Source organism: Dromiciops gliroides, chromosome 3, assembly GCF_019393635.1.
Source record: "Dromiciops gliroides isolate mDroGli1 chromosome 3, mDroGli1.pri, whole genome shotgun sequence".
NCBI lineage: Eukaryota > Metazoa > Chordata > Mammalia > Microbiotheria > Microbiotheriidae > Dromiciops > Dromiciops gliroides.
Genome location: NC_057863.1, coordinates 185,920,206 through 185,946,843, shown reverse-complemented (window position 1 = coordinate 185,946,843; position 26,638 = coordinate 185,920,206). Strand labels below are relative to the sequence as shown.

The window sequence follows — 26,638 nt, the reverse complement described above, 5'->3', positions numbered from 1 at the left end:
TCTCATTCCGGAGGAAGGATGCAAGGAGGAATAAGGGGGGGGGGAGGAGAGAAAGAGGAGAGAGAAGGGGAGGAGGAAAGGAAGAGAAGGGGAATGGGGGAGAGAGAGAGAGAGAGAGAGAGAGAGAGAGAGAGAGAGAGAGAGAGAGAGAGAGAGAGAGAGAGAGAGAGAGAGAGAGAGAGAGAGAGATGAGCTTTTCCCTTACACACGCAGGCACAGCACTACTACTTAGTAGTATATTTCCCACGTCGATGGCAACGGAGAACTAAAACAAAGGGGGTTGCAGACAGCGTGAAGGGGATTGCGGAAAGTTAAAGTGTTTTGATCAGGAAGGAGACATGCCATGACCGATGCTTTCGGAAATGCGAGCACCCCAGCCGAAAAGAGGGAGGGTGTAGGGGCTAGATGTGCGGATGGCAAAACTTTGAAACAGATGAGGACACCTCTCTATATAGGTATCATCTATTTCAGTGATGCATCCCAAGCAGCGCGTTTTACAAATCGCCGGAATTATGTGCCTACAAAATGGATTATTAGATAGGGTGGGTGACTATTTTTTATTATTTTTCCCCACAGATTTTCTCTCCTGCTTCCTCCGAGCCCCCATCCCTTCTCATTCCTCATTCCCTCCTTTCCACTCTCTCTGGATTCTATTCTTGGTTCTCACGTTTAGGCAACTCAAATGTATTTGCTGGACACTAAGAGTTAAGATGTTGTGGACGGGGCTGGGGGCAGGGGGGCCTTCGGGGGAAGGGAGGAGAAAGAGGGGAGAGGGAGGGAGAATCGTGGGGGAACGACAGATTTCCAGCTTCTACGACACTTTGCCTAAATTAAAAAGCAACCAATCGGAACGGCCGGAAGGGGGGCCGCGCGTCCTAAGCCAGTCATTCTCGGGTTGTCAATCACGCAGCGGGTAGCCAATCAGCAGGGGCCCTTGCGCTCGACTTCCTTGTATTTGGGAAAGTGTGGTGGTGGGTGCGCGCTCTCGGCGGAGGGTAAACATTCGGCAGTCCCTGCTCTGTGAGGGAGGGACAGAGGGAGAACTGTCAGATCGGAAAGAGAGAGAGAGAAAGAGAGTGAGGGGGGAGAGAGATAGTGAAAGAGAGGAGAGAGAGAGAGAGACAGAGAGAGAGAGAGAGACAGAGAGAGAGAGAGAGAGAGAGAGAGAGAGAGAGAGAGAGAGAGAGAGAGAGAGAGAGAGAGAGAGAGAGAGAGAGAGAGAGAGAAGAGGAAAGAGAGCAAGAGAGAGGGCGCAGAGCTGCTTCTACAACTACTCTCCAGCACCACTACCACCACCACCACCAACCACCACCAGTGCACTCAGCAAGCCTTGCAACAACTTCCCCACTGGAGTTATTGTGTATCAAGGATACCCTATATGCACACACACACCTACACCTCTACCAATGCAGTCTTCCTCCTCCTTCTCCAGGCAACTGCTGGGATAAAAAATAAAACACCAAACCAAACCATCATCAGCAAGGTAACAGAACAATTCAACCTCTTTTTTTTCTCCGTTTCAATTTTTTTCTTGTTACATTTGTTTCCTAATTTCTGCCCAAAAGGAAAGATGTCTCACCAGACTGTGACTGTTTCGAGGAGGATGAAAAAGGACTCTTGTTTCAGAGACAACAAAGTGCTCCAGCAATAGCAACTTTGGAGAAATGCATCATCGCAGGAAGTTTTCGTAGGACAGCAACAAAACTTGTAAAGAGGAGAAAGAGAAAGGGAGAGAGAGGACAAGAGGGGGAGACCAGGAGCCACCCTCCCCTCCCCCTAAACCACCAGCAACCAGCAGCAGCATCCTCACGCCTTAAAGGAAATAAAAAGTTTTACTATAAGAGAAAAAGAAGTGAAATGAGTTCCTAAAGGAAAAAGAAAAAAAGTGGACGAGTAAAAGAAGAAAGGGGTGTTGTTCGTTGAGATTATACCTATATATCTATATAATTTTTTTTTAAGGAAGAAAAGAAAATCCTTTTTCTTTGTTGTTTCCTTCGAAGCCGTCACTTAACAGGTGAACTGAGACCACCGGAGCCTAGGGCAGAGTCCACCCTCACCCCCTGGAAAGGGAAAAAGAGAGGGAGAGAGGGAGCCCGCGCAAAAGCAGAGGACCGACACCGGGCCCCCTCCCCAAGAAAACACTACAGCTGGCGCAAGGAAGGCTTGGTGGGGTGGGGGGGGGAAACACGACCATCCCCGAAGGAGGGCAAGGAGTGCGCTCAGATAGCCGAGCCCCTCTCCCTAGGGCGCTGTTTCTGTTGCTGCTGCTGCTGCTGTTGACCAAGGCCCGGCGGCGACCCCCGCACCCTGCGGATCGGCGTTGCAGCTGCAGCCGGGGGCGGCGGCGGCGGAGGCGGAGGAGGAGGAGGAGGAGGAGGAGGAGAAGGCGGCGGGGCCGGCGGGGGCCCGGGGCGGGGGAGGGGGAGGAGGGGGGGGGAGGAGGAGGAGGAGGAGGAGGGAGGAGGAGGAGGAGGAGGGGAGGGGGAGAGGCGGCGGCGGCTGCGGCGGCGGCTGCGGCGGCGGCTGCGGCCGCGGCTGCTGCGGCGGCGGCGGTGGTGGCGGCGGTGGGGTGGCGGGAGCGGAGCGGCATGGCCACGGCGGCTTCTAACCCGTACCTCCCCGGGAACAGCCTCCTGTCGGCCGGCTCCATAGTGCACTCGGACGCCTCGGGCGGTGGGGGCGGCGGCGGAGGCGGGGGCGGAGGCGGGGGCGGCGGCGGAGGCATGCAACCCGGGAGCGCCGCCGTGACCTCGGGCGGCTACCGGGGGGACCCGTCCTCCGTCAAGATGGTCCAGAGCGACTTCATGCAAGGGGCCATGGCCGCCAGCAACGGCGGCCATATGCTGAGCCACGCTCACCAGTGGGTCACGGCCCTGCCCCACGCCGCCGCCGCCGCCGCCGCCGCCGCCGCCGCCGCCGTGGAAGCGGGCTCGCCCTGGTCCAGCAGCGCGGTGGGCATGGCCGGCAGCCCCCAGCAGCCGCCACCGCCGCCGCCGCCGCCGCCCCCGCAGGGCCCCGACGTGAAAGGCGGCGCCGGGAGAGACGACCTGCACTCGGGCACCGCGCTGCACCACCGGGGGCCGCCCCACCTCGGGCCCCCGCCGCCGCCGCCCCCCCACCAGGGCCACCCCGGCGGCTGGGGCGCCGCCGCCGCCGCCGCCGCTGCCGCCGCTGCCGCCGCCGCCGCCGCACACCTCCCGTCCATGGCCGGAGGCCAGCAGCCACCACCGCAGTCTCTGCTCTACTCGCAGCCGGGGGGCTTCACGGTGAACGGGATGCTAAGCGCCCCCCCGGGACCCGGAGGGGGCGGTGGGGGAGGCGGCGGCGGCCAAAGCCTGGTGCACCCGGGGCTGGTGCGCGGGGACACGCCGGAGCTGAGCGAGCACCACCACCACCACCACCACCACCCGCACCCGCCGCACCCGTCGCACCCACACCACCCGCAGGGACCCCCTCACCACGGCGGGGGCGGAGGCGGCGGGGGAGGCCCGGGACTGAACAGCCACGATCCCCACTCGGACGAGGACACGCCGACCTCGGACGACCTGGAGCAGTTCGCCAAGCAGTTCAAACAGCGGCGGATCAAGTTGGGATTCACGCAGGCAGACGTGGGGCTGGCCTTGGGCACCCTGTACGGGAACGTGTTCTCGCAGACCACCATCTGCCGCTTCGAGGCCCTGCAGCTGAGCTTCAAAAATATGTGCAAGCTGAAGCCGCTGCTGAACAAGTGGCTGGAGGAGGCCGATTCGTCCACCGGCAGCCCCACCAGCATCGACAAGATCGCCGCCCAGGGCAGAAAGAGGAAGAAGCGGACCTCCATAGAGGTGAGCGTCAAGGGGGCCCTGGAGAGCCACTTCCTCAAGTGCCCCAAGCCCTCGGCGCAGGAGATCACCAACCTGGCCGACAGCCTCCAGCTGGAGAAGGAGGTGGTGAGGGTCTGGTTCTGCAACCGGCGGCAGAAAGAGAAGCGGATGACACCCCCGGGGATCCAGCAGCAGACTCCCGACGATGTCTACTCGCAGGTCGGCAACGTGAACGCGGACACGCCGCCCCCACACCACGGACTGCAGACTAGCGTGCAGTGAAGATGGAGAAAAAAGAGAGAGACGGAGAGCAAAAGAGGGAGGCACCAGCCACCGCAGCCGCCGCCGTCGCCTCCGCAGCTGCCGCCAGCCACCGCCAGCCGCCACCACCACCACCGCCAGCTACCGCTGCCGCCGCCGCCGCCGCCGCCACGACAAAATCAGCAGCAACAACAACAAGAGGGGAGAAAACATCCATCCCCCTCTCGCCCCCCACCTCCTCCACCCCTCCATACCTACATACGTGCACACACTTTTGTAAAAAGGAAAGAAAAAAAAAAGACAAGAGGACGGAGGAGAAAAACATCAAAATCAAAGAAAATGGGGGCAAAGAAAACAAGAAGCTTAATAATTATCCAGACTGTTTAGACTGGTTTACACACACACATATATATATATATACATATATAAATAATGAAAAAACGTTTGGAGAAAAAAAGGGGGAAAGATCAAAGCGATCGCGTTTATATACTGTGGTGGTTTTTCTTTTTTTAATGGGGGGTGGAGATGCATACTGCACCAGAACTACAGATGTGGGGTTTCCCCCTAAATTATCCCCTGTTGAAGCGGTGGACAAGACAGCACCCACCTCGACACCTCTCCTCTCCTCTTAAAAAAAATTGCCCCCCTCCCTAACTTACCCTCCCTCCAAAGGGCTGTCTAATGTGATTCACGGAAACTTTTTCTTTCTTTCATGGGAACAGTCCAGAAAGGAAGAAGTAAAGGCATCTGGTTTGATCGGAGGGTGCCTACCTGCATTCCAAGACCCTGGACTTTTTTTTTCTTTTTCTTTTTTTTTTTCTTTTTTCTTTCTTTCTCTCTCTCTCTTTTTTTTTTTTTGGCCATATTCACATAATTCTGGGGCAAGCAGACATCTACTCTGAAATGAAAAATATCAATTCACTTCAGAAAAGGAAATATGCACACAGCACTAAAATAAGCAGACTGAATAACCGAAGTTAAAAAAAAAAAAGAAAAATACCCTTAAAGTTGATCCCAAAAGAAAAGGACGGGTGGGGGAGGGGAGAGGGACAAACACCGGAGGGGGGTGGGGGGGAGGAGAGACTCCCAGTCCGTGAAAGTTCGAGGTTCTAGGAGGACTTTGCATGAATCAAGGGCAACAGCAAGAGAGAAATGGGAAATAAAGTCAAGCCTGTCAGAATCCTGGTTTTGACGGCTGCCACTCAACGTGGAAGATTCAAAAAATCCACCGCTAATATTTTTTTTATTAATATTTTTATTTTTTATTTCTGGACTGATTCAGATAAAGGGATTTAGAAAGACTGAGTATCTGCAGCTGCACTTATCTGAACTTCTCTCCTAAATCCGTTGCCAACTTTGATTGAATGGGTGCTGTGGATGTGATTATATAATACTGCCATTTCCAAGCAGTGTTTTTGGTAGGTTTTAATAAACAGACTTTTCAAAAGACGGCAATATAGAATTGTTAGATCCGTTGTTGATCTAAAAATATTTGCTTTATATTTTCATTAAATGACTTCTTTTAATATTTTATTCAGAATACCTATGAACTGCTGCAAAACGGTAATTTATTTTTCCCCAGATCTTGTATTACGTGTTTTTTTCAGACGAGCACAAATCAAAAATGAAATGAAAAATATGGACAGTTGTTAGGTAATAAGGGTATCTTTTGATGTGATAATTTGATTGTAATTTAATTTGAGTAGTGATTCCGTAAGAGCTGATTGAGAAAATAAATTTGTTAGAATGAAATAGTCTGTGTCTGATGCGTAAACACTGTGTCGAAAAAAAAAGTATTCTTAAAGTATTTTTAGACAATGCAAATCCTTAAGTGATAGAAATAATGAACTATAACCTAAACCACTTAAGGTTTTTTGTTTGTTTGTTTGTTTTGGAAAAGCAAAAGAAAAGGCTTATTCATGCTCTTAGCGTTTTAGGGTAGCATTCACTCCTAATAAATTCATGAGCTTCCTAATATTCCTCTCCCTAATTTCAATGAGCTTTTTTAAAAAATGGGATAGTGGAATACTCTAGCTAGTAAATAATCCTCTACTTGGAGATACCTGTATTCTTTTCATCTAAGACTACAGTGCCTCAATAAATGTACCAAGTGATCATTAACGGTTCATACAAAATGCTCCAAAAAGTTTAGCCTTTCCTCTCTTCTTCCTATTCCCTGCTTTCTGTATTTCTGTGTGTCTGACCTCTTTAATCAAAATTAAAAATAGTGGAGAATAGTTTTTTAAGCCTATAAATGATTTTATACAATGTAATATCTGAATGATAATTGCATTTATCTTTATAATTTTAATGTATTTTGATGGAATAATATACTCCCAAAATTCTAGTTACAGTCTGTGTAATTGTTGTCTCAGGCTCTTGGTACTCAGTGTTAAGTACTCCAATGTTTTCTTCATCCTCAGTAATTTCTATATCTTCGTAATACAATGGGGTATATTAGTTTGTCAGAGATGCCTTTAGATACAGCAGAAAGGGTTGTCATACTTATCAACTGAATTTATTAATATTTACAGATGTGTGAAAATGAAAGCTTTCAATAGTTAAGGTTGTAAAGAACTAGATAAGTAAAAGTATCAACAGACTTCATTAGTGTACTTTTCAAAAATACTTTCTATGTGATATAAATCTTAAGTATTCTATAGACTGATTTTCCACCCCCCTCACTTGGTCTCTGTCACTCCCTTTATCCCTCCCCCATCTTCTCTTCTCTTTCTTCTCTCTCTCTCTTTCTCTCTCTCTCCCTCTCTCTCCCTCTCTCCCTCTTCCTCTCTCCCCCCCTCTGAGCCCCCCCTCTTCCCTCCCTCCCTCTCCTTCTTCCCCCTCTCTCTGACTGAAACTGGGGTTAAAGACTGGGAAAATTGTTAAAGAAACAAGAAAGAGTTGTTCCTTTTGGATAGGTCTGGTGTCACTTTCATAAATCAAGGCCAACCTGATAACTCTGTATTAGGAGGCTTTATTTTTAAATACCATCTTTGGCTAAAAAATCACAATCATTTGGGTTTGTGAAATTTGAGAAAGACCATAACCTAAAAGAAAAAGGGAAGGGTATCAAATGAAAGAACCATAATTTTTATTGTTTTTATCTTTTGTTTTTTGTTCAATAATAGATGTTCAGCAATTTTATAACCTGGAAGGGGATGGGAATAAAGGGAAGGAGGGAGGGGGAGAAGGACTTCATCAGTTTTACCGTCTTCAGGGGATTCAAAGAATGGCCGTCTAATTTGGAGGCAGAGGGTTGGATGGGTTTGTGTTTATGTGGTGGATACTATTAACACGTGAGGTGGAATCCTGTTTTTCACACAGGAAGGGTAGTGGCTGATTAGACAAGGAACAGGTCTATTTAAATTTCTTAGAGGTATTTGGTTACTGGATTTGGATGACAACAAAGGCTAACATTAGGTTTCACACTGTTTTCTATTAAAAGGCAACCTTTGCCGGTTTCTGTGGAAGAAAAGCTGATTTTAGAGTAGCAGAATAACCTTTAGTTTGAAAGGCTGGCAAAAATGTGCCCATTTGTGTAATTATTTTGCATAGTCGGTAAGGTGATTTTGTCCCCTAATAATAATAACATGGTTATTATTAAACAATCCTTTGAATGTATTTGGAAACTTCAGGGTTGCAAGCACATGGATAATAAAGTGATGGATAGCTATAATGGAGAGGTTTATGCTAAGGGTTATATTGTTACACATGTAAATATGAAAATATTGTTATATATCACCAGATCTTTTAATGAATTTGAGCATTGTGTTCATTTACACCACCAGTGTTTCTTGTGCTTAGCAAATGAGTCTCCATTTTTTCCTCCATTTTTGTCCCCCCCCCACCCTCTTTCCCTACCTAGCCTAAAGGAAAGCCAAATGTTTAACAAAGTTATATTTAATCAGTCTGGGTAATCCCAAGATATGATTATTTAGTTTACAGTTTCTTGTTCCTAAGCCCTCAGTCCTCTCACTGACCCTCCCATCCTTTCTCTACAAGTCTCTATGAGGAATCATTTCAAAGTGTATTTAGAATAGTCACCTCACTGTTGTTGATCTACCTTTTTTTGTTTTGTTTTGTTTTTTAGAATTTAGCACAGATCTACTTTGTTTCCAAATACAACCATTCTTAATTGACCTTTAGAGCTTCCTTATGCTTTCCTGTAGTATCTGGTGTTTGCACATGGCAATGTTCATGACTTGTTCTGTATGAATGGTTTAAATGGAACGTTCAGAGAATAATTGGTTCTAATATGAAATGCAGTATATACTATTGATAGTTTTATCAGTAAGTGTAATATTTTAAATAATTTTAACAATTAAATTTGTTTTTTAAATTATATATTTGTAAAATATTTATCCTGTTGAAAACAACAATATATTGTTGTATTTATTCGTTTTATTTTTGTAATAAATGATCAACCTCTTCAAGTTAAAGCAAAAATGACACTTTTATATACTTGTGCATAAATACATTTTAAGAGATGGATATACTTTCACCAATTTGTATGGAAAACGGAGTGAGATCCATCAATAGATTGCATTTTTCAGAATTAAATTGTAGGAGAGAAACATTCTCTCCACATGGAGTTTAGTTTGTCCAAGTTCTAGGGTAATTAATCAAACTCTAAAATGAATGCAACAAGTATTGGCACTGGATATAGAGTTGAAATTAATTATTTAGGACCCAGACCTTTCCCCCACCCCCACCCCGCAAGGCAAGAAGATAGAAATTCTTAGGGAATTCTTTTATTTTGTGGGATACATGTGGCTGGCTAGAAAGACGAAAACAGATGCAATGTACCGGTGAAAACCCCAATTATTTTCTATTTCATTTGGAAATACTCGGCTGTATTCAATCTTGGAGAGAGGACAGAGAAATGAGAGAGTTGAGGGGTTGGGGTATCTATGAACCCTTCAAAGCAAAATGTCTGGGGGCTCGCTTTTGATATTTTCAAAGGGGGAGGGTAAAGCAGAACAAAACAAAAAATTAAGGGCATTCCAGATGGATACGGAAGAGCAGAATTCCTTTCTTCCCATCCAGTTATTGGCAAAATAAGCAAACAATAAAGAGGGATGAGAGGCTGATTGGATAAAAATGGTTGTTTCGTCTTGATAACCTAGCTCTAACTTTGTGCTTGTGGGACACTTGTTTATCCCAGCTCCTTAGAACTACTGTTACCTACCCTTCATCTGTAGGTCACTCACGTGACGTCGTGACTGCTAGTGCTGCACCGAAGCTTGACCTTGACTTCCATAAGGAAATCAGTGGCTCACTGTTTTACTCTTTAACCTGCTTTGCCCCAGAGAAGGAAAGACAGGGGGAAGTTGGAAGACTTGGAGGGAGGAAAAGAGAGTTGGTGGGGAGAGATAGTGGGACGGGAACTATTTAATCAAATACTTTGGTTTTATTAGATCAGATCATGACCTATTAATTAGATTATTCTTTTTCATTCTTGGTTTAACATCCGTGCTTGTTCCTGTATCTTAAAATATGAGTGTGAATGTGGAAAGCATGGACCTATGATGTAACTCTATTTCAGCTTCAGGGGACTGGTCTTCTGGCAGACTGAGTGACTTGATTTCTTTTATGAGTCCGGTTTTCCTAAAGGAAAAATCAACTCTGGAAATGACCTCAGATGGGTCTGTGAGCACAGTTAAGAGACCATGCTAATAGGAAAATAGTGGGTGAGTCGGTGTGCCTGGTCTTTTTGTTTATTTGTTCAGAAATTGGGTGGGGGAAGGACTTGAAGAGTAAGGATATGGAGTGTATCCATCTAAAGAAGTTTAGGGATGCAGTTGATTTCAGGTGTGGGGGTATGATTCGGGTATAAATAGGAGACACTTTAATGAACATAAAGGGGAAGGTGTTGAATAAAACTGTATGTCTGTGTTTGAGTGTGTAAGAAAAGCAACTGAGTGCTACTGGGTGGCAAGTTTCTGTTCGTTATTAGTATTGTTATCTCTTCTGTTGTTATTGCCGGCCGACCGGCCGTCTCTAACCTGCTTTTTGCTCGTGGGCAATGGGAGACCTGCAGGGAGGGAGAGAGGGAACCTCCAGCTCAGGCCCTCCACCGCAGCCAGCCTGTGAAGCTCACCAGTGGCAGCTGCTGCAGATCCCACAAGTTGTTTTCCTCGTGGCGACCATTCAGCAAAACGCACGATCCTTTCTCAAAGATTTAAATTTCGCGGATGAATTACCATACACCGGTTGCTTAGCAACTAAATTCAAGCAGGGCTAAGAATATGCAAGCTTTTTGTATTCTCATTAATAAAAATGCCACTCTGACACAGCAACCTGACTTTGGATCACTGCAACTTCTGTTAAAGCCATAGGAGAATACAACCCGTCTCCTCCATTTAATTACAGATCAGAATGGCTTGAAATGTGATGTTTTGTTAATCTATCTTCCTAAAAGCGATGTAAAAAATAACGGCTTTTCAAGAGCAGTAGAAAACTCTCTCTCTCTTTTTAAAATGGAGCTGTCTGTCGATGTTACTGATAGCTGTAAACCGAAACCTTTTGAAACACATAGTTTTTGCTTCTTCTCTCTCCTCTTCCACACCCCTATCCAATCTAAAAAAAATATCAGTGCACTGGGAGCCATAGAGAGTAAACTACAGTGGAGTTAAACTAAGAGAAAAGTAGTGGCCACTGGAGAAAACAAGCTACAAGAGAAGAGAAAGTTACTAAAGTTAAGTTGGAGGGCAAGTCGGTGAGAGTAAGGAAGGTACTTTAGAATACTTGAAAGGCACTGGGTATGGTGGTTGGAGAGAGAAGGGTATTCTACTTTTCTGAGCTCAAATCAACTTTGGCTAAATTTCCATTACCAAGAGGTGGTGGGTTTTGGGGTAGTGTTTTGAAGCTGCATGGAGCTGATGTCTCAGGCTCGCCTTCTCTGCTCCCTCCCTGATTCCAAACCTCCCTCTCTGGTTCAGACTCCGTCAGAGAGGAACTTCTACATCGAAAGGATTGCCGTGGCCACTGCCTCAGTGGCCTCCTTCCCCGAAAGCCTGATGCAAAATCGAGACCAAACAGGATGCTCTGGGGAATAGAAACAAATACTTAAAATAATAATAATAACTCGTTCTTCAGCAGTTATTCAGGAGTAAAATGTTGGGAGTGGTTAAGGTTTAAAGATTGTAAAGGCAACAATATGAGTTCAAGTTGACAAGTATAGAGAAAGGAAGACAGTGAAGAAACAAGTGAAGGTTTTTTTAGAAAGGTGGTACTATTTGGGGGATTTGGAGTGAAGGAAAGTTCCAATGAAATTCTGGGAAATAACCTGTTGTAGAATTCAAGGTTTAGCAATTTTTAACTGAGTGCAAGGCACTTTCTCAACTGTGCTTGTGCGCGCGAGTCACTTTATGTGTGCGCGTGTGCGCGCGCAGAAGGGAAGAGTTTTTCTCCCTCAGACTCGATTTCTACTGGGTTTAAAATCAAAGCATGAAGCAAACATTTAAATAAGAAAGGCAGAAGAGGGAGTAGTTGCCACTACATGAGGACTAGAACGGATAAAGTCCAACACCACCCAAGATCTTAGCCCCCTGCTTTCTGCAGTGATAATGAGATGGCAATCAGAGCATAGCTGAGCAGTGGCAAATAAGCAAAAGCTAGGAAGAGATATAGATGGCTCTGCTGCATTCACACACCAGTCACTTTTCCTGCATGTTTAAAAGTTTCCAACCTCAAGCTGTTTTCATCTTTTTTTAATAAAAACTTTTAAGTTGAAATGTACAGAGATCCTGATACCTCAGCGGCAGCTGAAAATTTCTCCTAACTTGAGCAAAAGCGTAAAATAGAATGAACATGTCTACTGGTTAAACTGGGTGGTTATAGAGACCAACTTTTACAATAGATGTTGTAATGTTACCTATTTTTATTGGGTGGAGAGAAGAGGGTGTAAAGAGTATTAAAGAGATCAGGTCTGAGATGGAAGCTTTTCTGTGTTATAATGTTTCTAGGCTTCATAGTTTTTCAGTGTAAAGTGAATAATAAGCAGGAAACCACTTATTTACAAATAAAATTATCCTGGACCAAGCCAACATTCCATGTATGTAATTCATTAATAGAATTCATTCTTTCTCCTCGCTCTTTGGAAACAGAAATGTTGGCCTTACAAAATAGCTTTATTGCCGAGTGAAGAGGAGAGAGGTCATAGGTATGGAGGACATTGGCTATATTTGAGCATACTTTTTTAAAAGAGAGAGAGAGAGAGAGGTGAGGATGGACATATATACTATTTCCAGCCAATGAGTTCTTTTTGTTTTGGTTTGGTTTTTGTTGTGTGTTTTTAAAGAAAATATATAGTAATGCTCTTTGGGGAGACAACTTATAAGATTCACTATGCTCAAGGTAAAACATTGTTAATGGTAATTGATATTAGTGTCTATATGTATAGATCCATGAAGATGAAATGTAAACAATTTGCTGTAATTAGGGATGTAAGATTTGCACATGCACTTGCACGAACACACACACTTTCAAAAAGATGCTATATGTCTCATAAAAGTTGCCTACCAAACTTTTTCAGTTCCTTCAGCATAAAAAGTTTAACAGAAAACACTAGAATGAAGTTTTTGCTCCATGATCTATGGCTTCATTTGAAGTTAAACTATTAGAGCTTTCTTTGCCCCTAACTCTGAACTGGGTCACCATTATTCAGGGAGTTTTCTTTAGCCTGGCATTTTCTGGACAGGAGAAGAGTGGTCTAAGGAATGAGCCCTACAAGATATAGGAGAAATTGAGTCTTGAATACATTTCTATGAATTTTAGTCCTAAAAGTCAGTATCAAGGGTATGGGAACTCCTTAAGGTGAATTTGGTTGCCTGTGAAGCTCTACGAATTATCATGTTTACAAAAAAACACAAAGATTAATTGCTGCCAATCTTGCTAAGTCAGAATGCATAAGATTACACAGGGGGAAATTGAACAGGTACATCATTTTTAAGAATAATTTTTAAAGGGGTGAGGCAGATGAAAAACCATGCTGGGAGGCCTCAGGTCTCTTTTGTTGTCTAGGACTTTCAGGAAAAGGCTAGCCCATTTAGTCACCTGGCACCTGACTCACAGCAATCCCATCGAATAGATATTCTTTCCAAAGAATTCTCAGTAAGCCAGAGTTCGAATGGGAGGTGCCAAACCTATTCTCTGTCATCCTCATTCAACTCAGGTTGGTATAGGACAGCCTGGGTGTTGGAGAGAGGGTTCATTTATGCTCTTGTAGTCTATAAGTGGTCTAATATAACCTGTAGACCTCCATATCTATAGCATGTCTCTATGTCTTTTTTTTCTCCAGGTCCCCATGTTGAACCCATTTGCCTGGTTGTCTGGGGAACAGGGGGAAGGAGTGAAAGGGTAGGGAGAGAAATGAAATAAAATGGACTCTAATCAGGAATCTTCAGGAAATACCACTAGAATTCTAACAAAGTCAAAATAAATTTATGAATATTTAGTTCTCCGTTTATTCAAGTTTTCAGAGTACAGGGCTAAAGAAGCTTTTTTTTTTCCAACTTCAAAACAACTTCTCAAAGCTAGCTGGTTAAACACAATCACTTTGCTTTACCACTTTATGATTTCTTCCATACCAAGAATTTTTTAAATCATCCTGAAAGAAAAGTTGTAACAGGTACTAGAATGTCCCTGAAGGTGCTTTTGAAAAGGAGGAAGAATGGATTTATTTAGATTCTCATACATAGCTCAAGAACTGGAGGGTGATAGTCTTAAGCATAGCTCGTTGCACAAATCTACCTGGAGACAGCTTTGGTTTTTGTTTTGTTGTTGTTGTTGGGTTTTGGCAGGGAATGGAGGTAGTTGTTTTCATTGCAGAAGTTAGGTGGGTGTGAGGTCAGTATTACTTACATATGCAGATGTTTCTGCTAGCTATCCTTTGGCAGATTCCCTTTATTAAACTAAGGGGGTGGGGGAACAAAGAAGGATATCAATTACATTTCTCTTTTGTCTCTCAGCCTTGAACTGGAGCTTCAAGGGGAGGAAAAGGCCCAGGATGGGAGGTACCCCCATCTTTACTCTAAACCTGTTTTACAATAATTTGGGGCAACTGAGCAAAGACAATTAAGGGAAAGATAAGTGTGTCACATATGTGATAAATATAATAGAATGTATATGAGAGAGAGAAGGGCTGAGAAAAAGATGAATAAAGGATATAGCATATGTCTTCCATATATCAATGGCAAGGAAAGGCCTAGGAAATGAATTTTAAAAGTGAAATAGCCTGAAGTTATCTTACAGGTTGTGGGAAAATGTGTATATAATACTTAGTCAACATAAGTATATGTTCCCTTCTTAATTCAGGCACCCATTTTCCAAGTCCCAAAGCTTAGTTTATAACTATCCTACCCACCTCTGTTCCCCCCAAAAGATGAATCCTCTTATAATCCATATTTAAACTTCTGGAACAATAAGCTTGGGTGAAGGACATGGAGTTGGTTGGTCAGTGGTTATTACAGGCTAAACTCCTAAAAGTCAAGCTAAGTTAGCATGTCTCTCTACATTAAGTCATTTCGACACCACTACTATTTAAAAAGGGATGGAAGGGGAAGGAGAGAAGAAGTAATCAGTAGCAGCAGTGAATGTGCTGGAGGTTGAATTCATAAACCATATATGTCAAGGAAAAGCCAACAACTATTCACAGATAATAGTAAAATCCAGTTTATTTGCAACAAGCAAAGAGAGACCACGGGGCATAGTCAGTGTACAACTTTCCTATGCAATGTATTTCAGGAGGAGATTCAAAACGACTCAGCCAAGACTAGAATAGGCATTTGAGGGGAGAAGAGGAAAAAGGTGGGTGGGGGTGGGGGTGGGAGTAAGGTTGCTGAATGCCAGCAAGCTGACAAAGCTGTAACAAAGCCTTCATGCAAAACTACTAACATGGATCTTTAAAGGATCACACACCTTACAGGCGTGTACCCAATTCCTGAGACACTGAATCCAGTCAATTGTTCCCTTGGGCTCCGAAAACGTGCCTAGGTTTTAAATGGCACTCTGGAGTCTGTTGGGCTTTTAAGAATCTATCCATTTTGGTGAGACTGAGTTGGGAGAGGGTCTGGTCCCTGCTGTTTCCAAACTGACCTCATGATGTGGGTTGGTGACTCTGGTGTTCGATTGGCTTGGCTTCCAAGCTAGTTCAAGCAGAGGCTTGTTGGGTTTTTTGTTGTCAGGCGGGCTGGGGGTAGTGGTAGTACTGAGAGAAGCGACTGGAGTTGACTTCAGTTAGGTAGCTGTTTTGGGCTTGTTTTGGGTCACAGGCAGGAATATGCCTTCGGGGGCAGTGATGCCAAAGACTGCATGCTCCAGGGATCCCTGGCTCTGTCCTAACCAGCCCTGGTACTTTCTTGCCCTGCTGAGACTCTTTCGCGTCCTGTGTGGCTACTTCTCCTAATGACAGTGGTTAGAGAGAGAGAGAACAAGAAAGAGAAAGATGGATATGTTAATAATCAAGCCATGAGAAGGGGGAGAGGGGTGGGGATGTTTAATTTACAGTGGTCTTTACAAATTAAATAGGCAGGATGCTTTAAATAAGAAATGTGGCCCTAGCTTTCTTCACTATACGCCCACAAGCCCTCAAATATCTGAAGCAGATTCAATAGAGAACCATCTACTTTTCCCCTCTTTCCTAACATCCTGAGTAACCTAAGTTCTCTTTGCAACTCCTAAGGTCCATTATATTTCTCACCCACAATCCAACCCATTTTTGCCACTCTAGAAGAAAAGACAGATTTGGGAAATGAGGACACAGGGGTATTTAAGCTCCTTTCAGCCCTAACCCTATGTCTAGGCTGGTAAGTACAGCACTGAAATCTTGTGTCAAAAGAAATGCTTGGCTCTAACCTCAAAGATGTTTGGGGGGGTTTGTTTTATAAGAAGAAGAAGAAAAAAAAGTATGTCATCTCCTAACTGGATATGTCCCTCTGATTTCAGTGCCTTCAAGATGTACAATTTCCTAACTACCTCTTGCTTTAAGAAATCTCAAATCCTTACTTTCAGGGTTTCCTACTTCCTCCCTCTCTTTCTCTGAGAAAGCAAGAAAAGTGAGAATAAGGTCTCAGGTAATAAACTTGTGATAGAGAGAAGAGATAGATTAGGGATAGATTTCAGGAGTAGAACTGAAGTCCCAAACAGTATTGTAGGATTAACCTTGTCGGATCCCAAGGTCATTTTTAAGTATTCTAGGGCAAGGTGGGACAGGCCAAGACCTCTGAAGGACATGGGGGAAGGTGGTTATATCAAGATGTGGTCAATAACAAAAACCCATTGCTATTAAATACTCACCCTTAAAGCTATTCAAACCTTTTTTTTTTTTAACTTAAGCTAACAAAAAAAAAGATTTCCTATTTTCTAGAGATATATGGCTGAATTACTTTGCATTACCCTTGTCTATCACCCCCAAATTTCCCAGGAAAAGTTTTGGGGGAGCAAGTCTGGAATGAAGCCCTAACCTAGAAATCTGTCTGGTCAGGGGCATCTGCTTAGACTTAAATTATACCCCCCTTTCTGAAATCTAAGAAAGCTTTGAAGTGAGTCAACCTATCTCTACACTACTACTGGAAGGGAGCAGTAAGCTTCTGAGTGATACCAGCTAAATACAATTGTAAATAAGAAGGATTTTTGGCTTCTCCATTCATTGCATTTTCTGCAGCATAATGGTGTATCTCTGCTTTGTCAAGTATCCTGGCCCAAAGAAGGGGAGGAATTTCTCCCCATGGTCTCCAAATAAAATAGCAGAGTGAGGGGAATGGTAGGAAGACTTGTTAATATAAACTGCTTCACAGAGTACCCTTTAAAATCCTACCAGCTAGGTGACTCGGAATCACCTTGGAGTAAGGTTCCATTCCTTCCCTGGATACTTACTAGCTGTGTGACCCAAGGAAAGTCACTTAACCTTACATATAAGTTTCAGTTTGCTCATCTGTAGAATAGGATGATAATGGCATCTACCTTACAGGGTTGTTGTAAGGATCAAATGAGATAACACATGTAAAGTACATGGAAGAACTTAAATCACCATATAAATGCTAGTGTTGTTATGAAGCTTCATAAAATTAGAAGTCTAATTCTGGCATAAAAAAATTTTAAGTTCGAATAACCTAAACTCTTCCCATCTAAGATCAAAACACATACCCATGTTTGTTATATATGAATATATTTTTAATGAATAAATCTCTTCCTGTCTAGAAATGTGTGTGAGTCTTAGACAGGAAGATATATACATATGTATGTGTATGTATGTATGTATATGTGTGTGACATTCAATCCAAAGATGTCTATAATAATATTTGAACTATCATTCTTTTTTATGACCCACCCCCCAAAAAACCTTAAGCACATGTATGGACTCTGTCTTGGAAGGTTGAGGTGGGAGGAGGGTGTTAGAGCTAGAGGTGTTCTTATAACGAAGTCTATAGTTCTATGGAGGATATTAGCTATTAGCTCTCAAATGTATGACGGAAAGCTTTGTTTACTGTTCAGATGCAAACTAAAAAAATAAGTTGTAAGACAAGAAAAAGACATCTTCAACTCTTAGAAAATGTCAGCACTCAATTTCTCAGCAAACAGGCCTGTTGAAAACTCCCCAGTCACTGACCTTGACTCTTTCTGAAGGTTCCTGAGGAAAATCCTGGCACAAGAGTAGCTTTGTAAAAATTACTCACTAATGCCTATGTGGGGGGTTGTGGTATATCATGAATTAAATCAATTTATCTTCTTCAATTTCCAATCCCTACATAATTTAGAAGAGGTCATCCAGGTGGAAGAACAAGAAAAAAAAAACAGACCAAAGGAATGCTCTTCCCTTTTAGTCAGCCTGAGATTCATCGAAAGAGAAAAAGAACATACATAAAAATTGTTGATTCAAATTCCCCTAGCCTCATTTTACCAGGGTCAACCCCCCCCAATTCTGTAGCCAGGAGTACCCTGAGCTGGATGGCATTATAGGGGTGCTAGCTCTGATCTTACCCAAGCATGCTTGTGCTGATCTTGTGCATTTGCAGCAGGTCACCAGGTTTTTTGTAGTTGTCTTTGGTCCTGTTTTTGTTTTTGTTTTAACAGAATGAAGCTATCTTGTTGGGCTTACATTCTGAGGATGGGGCAGCTAGTCTGTTGAAAGATACAATAGGTTTAATTTTCTGATCGGATGCCTAACTTACAAGGTACAGTTTTGTGAATCATAAGCAATAGGTAGGTGCCTGACCTGTGGTTGTTCCTGAACGCAAATGTTCTTCCTTCTTTCAAGAAAGTTTTTTTTCTTTTTCCTAACCACCCAATTTCTTGATCAATATCAATATCTAACCCCATTTTCAAAAGAGGGTCTTTTCATGGTCATAATTCTTAGCTTGTCTAAGGCTGGAACTCCTTTCCTTGTTGTTCCCTCACAATTTCTAGTCTACACTCAGCAGCCCCAAAGAGCAGGTAAATGAAGTTGTACCCTTTTGCCTTGGAAATGGGGTTACTACTCAGTGCCCCGAAATTATCAAAACTTTTACACTGCCTGGAAAAAGACTGCACTTCTTGCAAGCAGCTCGTGTTTCTGCCATCTCGCCTAGGTACTTCCATACCAGCATGAGAAATACATCAGAACCAGATGTCTGCTGCCTTAGCTGGCTGCATCAGGCAAGCTGATATGCAGGGGGAGTTGTCTAAAATAAGATAGAATGTAGGTTCATCGCTTTAATGCACCCAGTGGCCTAAAAGGCCACCAAAAATGGGCTGAGATATGAAGTAAAGAGCAGAGGTGACCTCCACCCTATTGACCCGCGGGCTCTTTCTCTGAACGCCCAATTGCCCACCGCCTGCTTCACGGTGACTGGATACAAGCCACGGAAAGAACTACCCCCTCCTTTCTGGCTCTGAATTCCAGCGTCAATCTATTCTCAAGTCTCTCTCTCTCTCTCTCTCTCTCTCTCTCTCTCTCTCTCTCTCTCTCTCTCTCTCTCTCTCTCTCTCTCTCTCTCTCTCTCTCTCTCTCCCCCTCCCCTTTCTCTCTCCCTTCCTCCCTCCCTCGCTCCCTCCCTCCCTCTCTCTCCTCTTTCCTCTTACCCCGTCTCTCTCTCACTCCCCTTTCCCTCTTTTCTTTTCCCCTATCTCATTTCTCCGTATTGACTTGGATTTGGGGTAAAAATCGTTATGTTTGTCACTAAGAACCAATGATACAGAAAGAGGCGAGAATAAGGGAGGGAGACCCACAGCAAGCCTAGAACGATGTAATAAAAAGAATGGTGACAACCACACAAGACTACAATTTCGGCCTCCCCACACCCTGCACTTTTTTGTTGTTGTTGTTGTTGTTTTGTTTTGTTTTGTTTTGTGATATTTGTCTTTCAAACAGCTGCTGGGTTTGTGACAGGCCAAATCCATTTTAAGGATGGGGGAGGGGGGTTGGGGGGGAAGTAAGGGGAAGCAAGCACTTTTTTCTACTTTCCGACCCTTTCCCTCCTCTTCTCCACCTCCCAATCTCCCCTGGATTAATTGCTACTTTTGAAGTTTTAAAAGCTCCTTCATTCAAATCTTCCTAGTTTCCGATGTTACCAAAGGAATGAGAAAGATTCCCCTTGTTTTACAATCCAAGGAAGGGATTTTGTAACTTACATCGTCAATTACACGTTTTTGTAACTGGACACTCCAAGGAACTAAGTTTCCATTATTTACACGAAGTAGCAATAAACTTTACAGAAAGTAATGACTCCAGCACTGACCATGGCTGCTTACTGGGAAGAAATGTAAAAACATATTCCCCATCATTTCTTTCTTTTTGGGAGGGGATCTAGGAGGTAGTTTTTTGTTGTTGTTGTTGCTGTTGTTTAAATTCTAGTAGTAGTGTTTTTAAAACGAGCTAAAAAAAGTACTTGATTACTGTTGGCAAGTTTAGATTCCTTAACTGTTATCATTAGTAATAAACTCATTAATAGTCATAATTGGCATTTAATTGCTAGATCTGATTGGTGCTTTTTTGCGTGACCCGATTTAGTTTCACTGCAAAGTACAGGTGGTGTAGAGTTGGTAAAATGATGCCATTTGCATACAACTTTTTTTTAAGCATAAGGGAAAGTACTTTTGTTATATTTGCAGACATGTGTCTCACACATTTTTCGCTTTTTGTAAACTATCTAAGAATAAACATTACAGATCTGGGTTTTAATTTCTCCAGATGGAATCATAAAGCACCTAGTAGATTTTTTTTTATATACTATAGAATTGAGGACACATGTCTGCTGTTAACGCTGAAAAGTAACTTAATGCGAAAGTAGAAGTTCCAAGTCGCATTTGGAATCAAGCAACAGAGAAAGTTAACTTTATTCATTCGCAGGAAGGGGGTTGGTTAAGGAGCAGCGAAAGTATCTCCCTCCCACCCATTTGAAGATCAACTGGGTGAGGAGTCTTCTGACACTCTCGTTTTCCCTTTTCTCTTCTGGGAAGGGTCACTAGATCAACCTTCTCAACAGTCGTGAAGACTCACCCCCATTTATTTATTAAATTCGGTTTATTTCATATTCATTTGTGTCCTCTCTGTATAGGAGTGATCTAGAAGTTTAATATCCTTCTGCTTCGTCTGCTCCCTTCTCTCTCCCCAACCCCCAGCCCCCAAACCTCCACCCCCTTCCTTCGCCGGCTAACCCAAGCTTTGGACTTACCCTTGCGGTGTTCTTCCACTCGATACACAGACAGGAAACCGGTCTCATTTTGAGCAAAATATGAAACCACATTTTATCTACACAATCAAAAGGACAAGAGTACACACTTAGGGCTCTGAGCTCGCGAGCCTGCTTCTTGCAGAAAAGGGGGCTGTTGGGGCAAGAAATCCTGCTTCCAACTGTGATTTCAGCTTTCTTATGGAAATGAACAAAATATCTTACTCACCCCTAAGCCTGGGTTCCCCTGCCCCAGCCCCTTTTCCTTCAACCTCTTCCTCTTTTTAATCCCCCTTCCCCCTCCTCTTTCTTCCTCTCCCAACCTTTTCTTTTCTCTCGTTTGGAATACGTATGTTTAATAGCATTAGCAACTGCATGCCACCAGAACTCATTGCGGTGGGTGCGTTTAGAGGGTGCTGATTTACTCCACCATAATTCAGGACCTGTATGTGAGGCAGGCTCCAGTCCGCGTCATCTGGATACTTCAGACAAACAGCATTAAATATTCATAGGGAACAGTTCATTTCTTAAAGGAGAACTTACCAGAAGGGAAAGTTCACAGCCAAAAGGGAAAGGACATTTTTTTTCTTCCTCCTGGTGTTTGGGGCCCATTTTCCTAGGTCTGATCCCATACACCCAATTCGCCAGCAATAGAACTTTAGAGATGGACTCCGGTTGTTGAAGTAGTTTAATCGGTGGAGGTGCTGGGGACGCTTCTTAGGAGATTGCTAGTTAAATAGTTATTTTGCAACTATTTCCCCACGTACCCCACAGAACTAGGAGGAAAACCTGAAAAGCGATTTTAATTCATGTAGGTGTCATTACTTTTGTTTCTAACGTTGTACAGTCCTGTATAACTTGAAAACACGCCCAAAGTATAGAGCAGACTTAAAATAAAGAATACTAACAAAAATCAACGTTTCGAAGACACAAAGAAAGCACCTCAGCATATGTTATCTGCCCCCTTTAAAAAGATCTTCTTCGAAGGGAAGTCAGGACTGGAGAGGGTTTTATAATATATCCTGTTATAGAGGTGTGAATCTAAACTGAATTTTCACATCTTTTCATAACATTAACCTCTCTTCTCTTCCCTCCAGAGTTTCTCCCCTTAATATTTTAAGGGTTAGATGAATACAGACTTTCTGAAACCTGCTGCTCTGATATGGCTGATGTCTCTAGAGATGTCCTTTTGTATGTCATTTATTTTTGTTTCAAAGAATAACATTTTACAGTAGGGAAGTTACTCTTTTTTAGGCCTGATGATCCTGGGTCTTTGTTGCTCCAGCGATGTACATAGGGTCTCGGTGCTCTCTTCTAGGCAGAGAAGAGGAACCAATCCAGCATCAGTTGAAGAAGATGGGGAGGGAGGAAGGGAGAAAGAGAGGGAAGGAGGGAGAGGGAGGGAGGAAGGGAAGGAGGAAGGAAGAAAGGAAGGAGGGGGAAGAAGAGAAGGAAGAGGAGAAGGAGAAATACAGAGAAAAGGGAAAGGAGAAGAAAGAAGAGAGCAGGAAGGGGAAAAAAGTTAGCACTATATAACTTAAAACTGAAAGTGGGCCTTCTTGTTTGAGGGTTTCTGTGCTCCCTTGACCACTTTAATCATACTTTTCACATACAATGTTTTGCTTTACATATTAATGCTATCAATCATACACGTATGTAGTATTCATCTTCTCCTCCCCTTCTTCCCTCCCCTTCCTCCCCTCAGTTCCCCTCTTCTCCCTTTGTCACTTCTTTTTGTTTCGGACAATAACACATTTTACAAGTGGTTGCAAAGTCTTCAGCGCCATCTAACGGAAGCAGCAAAAAGTCCTTGTGCTCCATAGAGGATATGACTAATTAATAGAAGGGTTATCTCCCCTTGTGTTTCCCCCCTTCACCCCTTCCTATTTATACTGGCTCTTTCTAAATCACCCTCTGGAGCTCTGAAGTCACCGAAGTGGAGATATCTATGCAACATTAATATGTGCTGGTGAAATCCTTTCGAAAACTATCTCAGATGTACTCTGGGGCTTTCTCAGTTGTTACTCTTCTCTTTTCCCCTAAAAGATACCTGCTTCTATTTTCAGAGCCATCTGAAAGCAGAAGATTAACAATAATCTTGCACCTTTTAGAGGAAAATGGGATTAAGTCTTAATAGGATCCTGATGTTGTTAACTTGGTTTGCTGGGTTGGGATGAAAAGTAAACTCTTAACTTTCTGGGTGCACCTGTTTCCCCACATACAGAAGGTCTAATTAGTTGCCCCCATTCTATCACATAAAAATAGTGGGAAAGAGGAGAGAGAAAGAGAGAGAGAGAGAGAGAGAGAGAGAGAGAGAGAGAATTTCATAATTTAATGAGATTGAAAGATGTCTTAGCCTCAGGGAAAGAAAATATAACTCATTTATATATAACACACTTGAGGTTTACAAAGTAGTTTCCTCAAAATCCCCCTGAAAAAATAGGTATTGTAAATATTATTGTCACTACTTCATTTTACAGGTAAGGCACCTGAAATTCAGAAATGTTAGGTAACTTGTACAAGTTCACAGAACTAGGAAGTATGTGAATCAGAACTCAAATCCAAGTCTCCTTATGCCTAATCTAGGATTCTTTTCACAACTCTGACCACTCCTCCCAAATTCTCAGGGCTCTGAATTTTTATCAGACTGGATCATGGTCGTACTGTTTGAAAAAGAATGAAATCTGGAAATTGTGTGAGGTGGCACTGGGATGGGGATGGAAGGCAGTTGTGTGTATTTGGGAAACCCCCTTCTTACAGCAAGCATTCTCTCTAACCTATTTATTTAACTCAGGTAATCATAGGAATATGGAGAGAGAAGGGAAGAAGAGGTTTTCCCTGAGGGCTTTCTGGTCAATGTGTCTATGGATCCTTTTGGTTTTAATATGATTGATATCTAGGAGATTCTTTGACAATTCAGATCTGGCACATTTTTGATGTCTAGAAAAAAAGACCCATATACATTAAGAAAAGAGTGAAATGCTAAAAGGAGAGAAAAAGATTCTATCTCAATCCTAGACTCCTGACCTGCAGCCTTACCAACTCTTCTTTGCGGGCATTGAAGTTAAGCAAACTATGAAATGGGGCAATTTGTTTTCCAGAATGAGGATTACAGAGATCAAAAGAAAGAATCCTGTCCATTGGGCTTGATTGTGGAAATTTTACCTGGTTTGGTTAAATTGGTGGTAAAGACAGATTCTTTGAAACTAGGGGTTTGAGTTGTCATCGACAGTGGTGAGTCCCAGTCCAAATTCTTGGTGAATTTTACTGAATATCTAAGAGCACACGATAGAATCAGACAACCTAATTTTGGGCAACCCTCTGGGTGACAGCAAATCTTGTAACCTCTGAGCCGTCCCTTTCCTCATCTGTAGAATGGGAATGGCAACATTAATTCTCTCTACTTCACAGGGATTTTTTGAGGATCAGGTGAAATGATAAATATCAAAGTTCTGTAGAACTAATAAATATATCAAAATAATTGGTATAAAACTGCTACAAAGTCCTCGAGAACGTTAGAGATATGGAATTTCAAAGCACTCTGCTAGGTGGCACCCTGGTTATGGGTATTTCCTCCACTGATGCCTATGGCAGATGCTTTGTAATGAGGTAATCTTCAAAAGCTGATGTGGTCAAAAAATTTCTTCTTCCTTGGGCGATGGGAATATAGTCCATAACTGGCCAGTATCCCAAACCTTTTCATAATGATAAGACTTGTCAATGGTTCATCCAAATTCATAGCCTAAGAAAATCTTTCCCTGATATCACCAGTTGTTGCATATTTCTCCTTATATTTACTTGTTTATGTATATAATTTAAACCTCCTCCCACCCCACTGCCATTCATGTAAGCTCCTTGAGGTCAAGGACCATTTCCTTTTTTCTCTTTTTATCCACTTTTTGCACCACACTAGACTCTTGAAGGGGAGTGGGCAAAAAGACAAAATAAGAAATGGTCCCTGAGCTCAAGGAGCTTGCGTGATTAAGTACACACACACACACACACACACACACACACGTGTGTGTGTGTGTGTGTGTGTTGAGAGTTGCCTCTTATAGCCAAGAAGCTTCAGAGTAGGACTTTAGTGGAGGACTTATAGAAATATAATGGAAATAATAAGAATGACCTGGATTATTCATAGGCCTTAAAATGTTTTTCGCCCAGCTCTAAATAAGAATGAAGGCTTTCCTCTCAATTTATACAGTAATTATTTCAGTTCTTCATTCTACTCTGCCTTTGTAGTTCTAGCCCTACAATTTGATAATCATTTAAAGTTTGAATGAGATGTGATTTTACAGCAAAACTTCAGGATGACGATTATAAAATTAGGGTTTAGGGTTTTCTGACTTTACTTTGGGGCTCTTGTTTATAAAAGTTCTTCTTCTGTGTCAAAGGAGTATGAATTATCCTCCCTCTCCCCAATATTTATCCAGAAAGATACTAGGTTTTTATAAGGTGAGGAAATCTGAAAGAAAGAAATAAGGAAATCAAATATCCTATGAGATTCTGTCTAATTAGAGTCTCAGGACAAACCCATCAAGAGTGGAGTGTCCCAATATTTATTGACCTCAGCGGGAATAGGTGAAAGGGAATTTATCGCTTCTCTCTCAAGGAGGTGAAGGGAAAACAGGTCTTCAGCGAGAATTTACAGCAGATAATTAGCCGAGGTGCCTTCTTTTTCGAGTGGTCGTTACTTGTTTCAAGGAAAGGAAAGGAGAGAGTAGAAAGAAGAAGAGGGTGAGAGGAGTAGGTTTACTAGGGAGAAGAGAAGAGAGGGAAGGAAAGGAGAGGGGAGGGAAGTGTAAATGTCTCTTCCCGTTTTTGTGGGCATAGTACTTCGGTGCTTCTGTTGAAATCAGTTTCTGTGTACAGTGGCACCTTGTCAAACGCGTAGTTGGGATTCACATGCATGCAGGTGAGATACGTTTAGCCCTTGTGGCATGAAATCCTCTGACATTTCCCAGACTTGGGGGGAAGGGGGCAGATGTGGGAAGGTTACCAAGTCTCTCCCTGCCTTGGCTAGTTTTGCCTGCCCTTCTATGCGGGCGGAGAGTGGGAAGCAGGTAGGAAGCCAGGGAACTTTCTTTTCCTAAAACATTAGCAACTTTGCTGTGGCCCTGGTGCTCTGGGCAGAGGCTGAGGAGCGGGAAAGCTGGCAGAGCGCAGCGAGCGGACCAGATGCGTCTTTATCAATTCATTTCTTTCTCCATCCTTCCATTACCGCCCTCCGCCAACTCCCTGTATTGCTAAATAGGGCTCTTCAGCAACTTTAGGCTGAACCTCTAAAATGAAAATGTCCCCATTCTCCCACATCTCCTCCTCCTCCTCCTCCTCCTCCTCCTCCTCCTCCTCCTCCTCCTCCTCCTCCTCCTCCTCCTCCTCCTCCCCTCCTTCTCCTTCTCCTCCTCATCTTGTTTAACCCTCACCCTGCTCTCAGTTTGGTTTTCAGCCCATCTCCCCAAGCCTCCACACACCCTACTTCTCTCTTCCCCTCCGTCTTCCCCACTTCCCCTCCCTCCCCCAGCTACACCCACACATACACAATATACTGCTGGCTACTCTGCCTAATTGGGCCTCCAGCTCCTGCTTTTCGAGTCCAGAAAGGGTACCTACTGGTAGGAGGGGGCAAATGAAAGGGGAGGATGTTTGTAGCTGGAGTATAACTGTGTGTCCCAGAGGAATCTATTCTGCTTGTGGGCCGGATGCTGCATGGTTTGACATAACAGTCTATGACATCCTAGAGATAGACTGCATTATACATGGAGCGTGATGGACTAGACAAGGATACATTATTCTCAAATCAGTGGGAAAATAAATACCATCCTTTACCACAGAAATGTGTGGTACCTGTCTTCAAAACTCCAAGGACTACCCCCTCCTCAAAAGGGATGTGGGGGCAAGTCGGTGTGCAGGGCTGCCAATGAT

At 43.4% G+C, this 26,638-nt stretch overlaps 1 protein-coding gene and 1 long non-coding RNA gene across 2 annotated transcripts; one reads left to right on the top strand and one right to left on the bottom strand.

The window, feature by feature from the left end:
- Window positions 1–2,510: 2,510 nt before the first annotated feature.
- On the top strand, window positions 2,511–9,922 carry POU3F3 (POU class 3 homeobox 3). The gene has a single exon (XM_043998243.1). The coding sequence runs from the start codon at window positions 2,589–2,591 to the stop codon at window positions 4,083–4,085; it is 1,497 nt and encodes a 498-aa protein (XP_043854178.1). The 5' UTR covers window positions 2,511–2,588; the 3' UTR covers window positions 4,086–9,922.
- Window positions 9,923–14,738: 4,816 nt separating this feature from the next.
- LOC122749898 lies at window positions 14,739–21,017 on the bottom strand. The gene is made up of 3 exons (XR_006355719.1): window positions 20,717–21,017; window positions 18,045–18,185; window positions 14,739–15,467 (listed from the first exon to the last, which is right to left on the bottom strand). It is a non-coding gene; the product is annotated as an uncharacterized LOC122749898 (long non-coding RNA).
- Window positions 21,018–26,638: the final 5,621 nt, after the last annotated feature.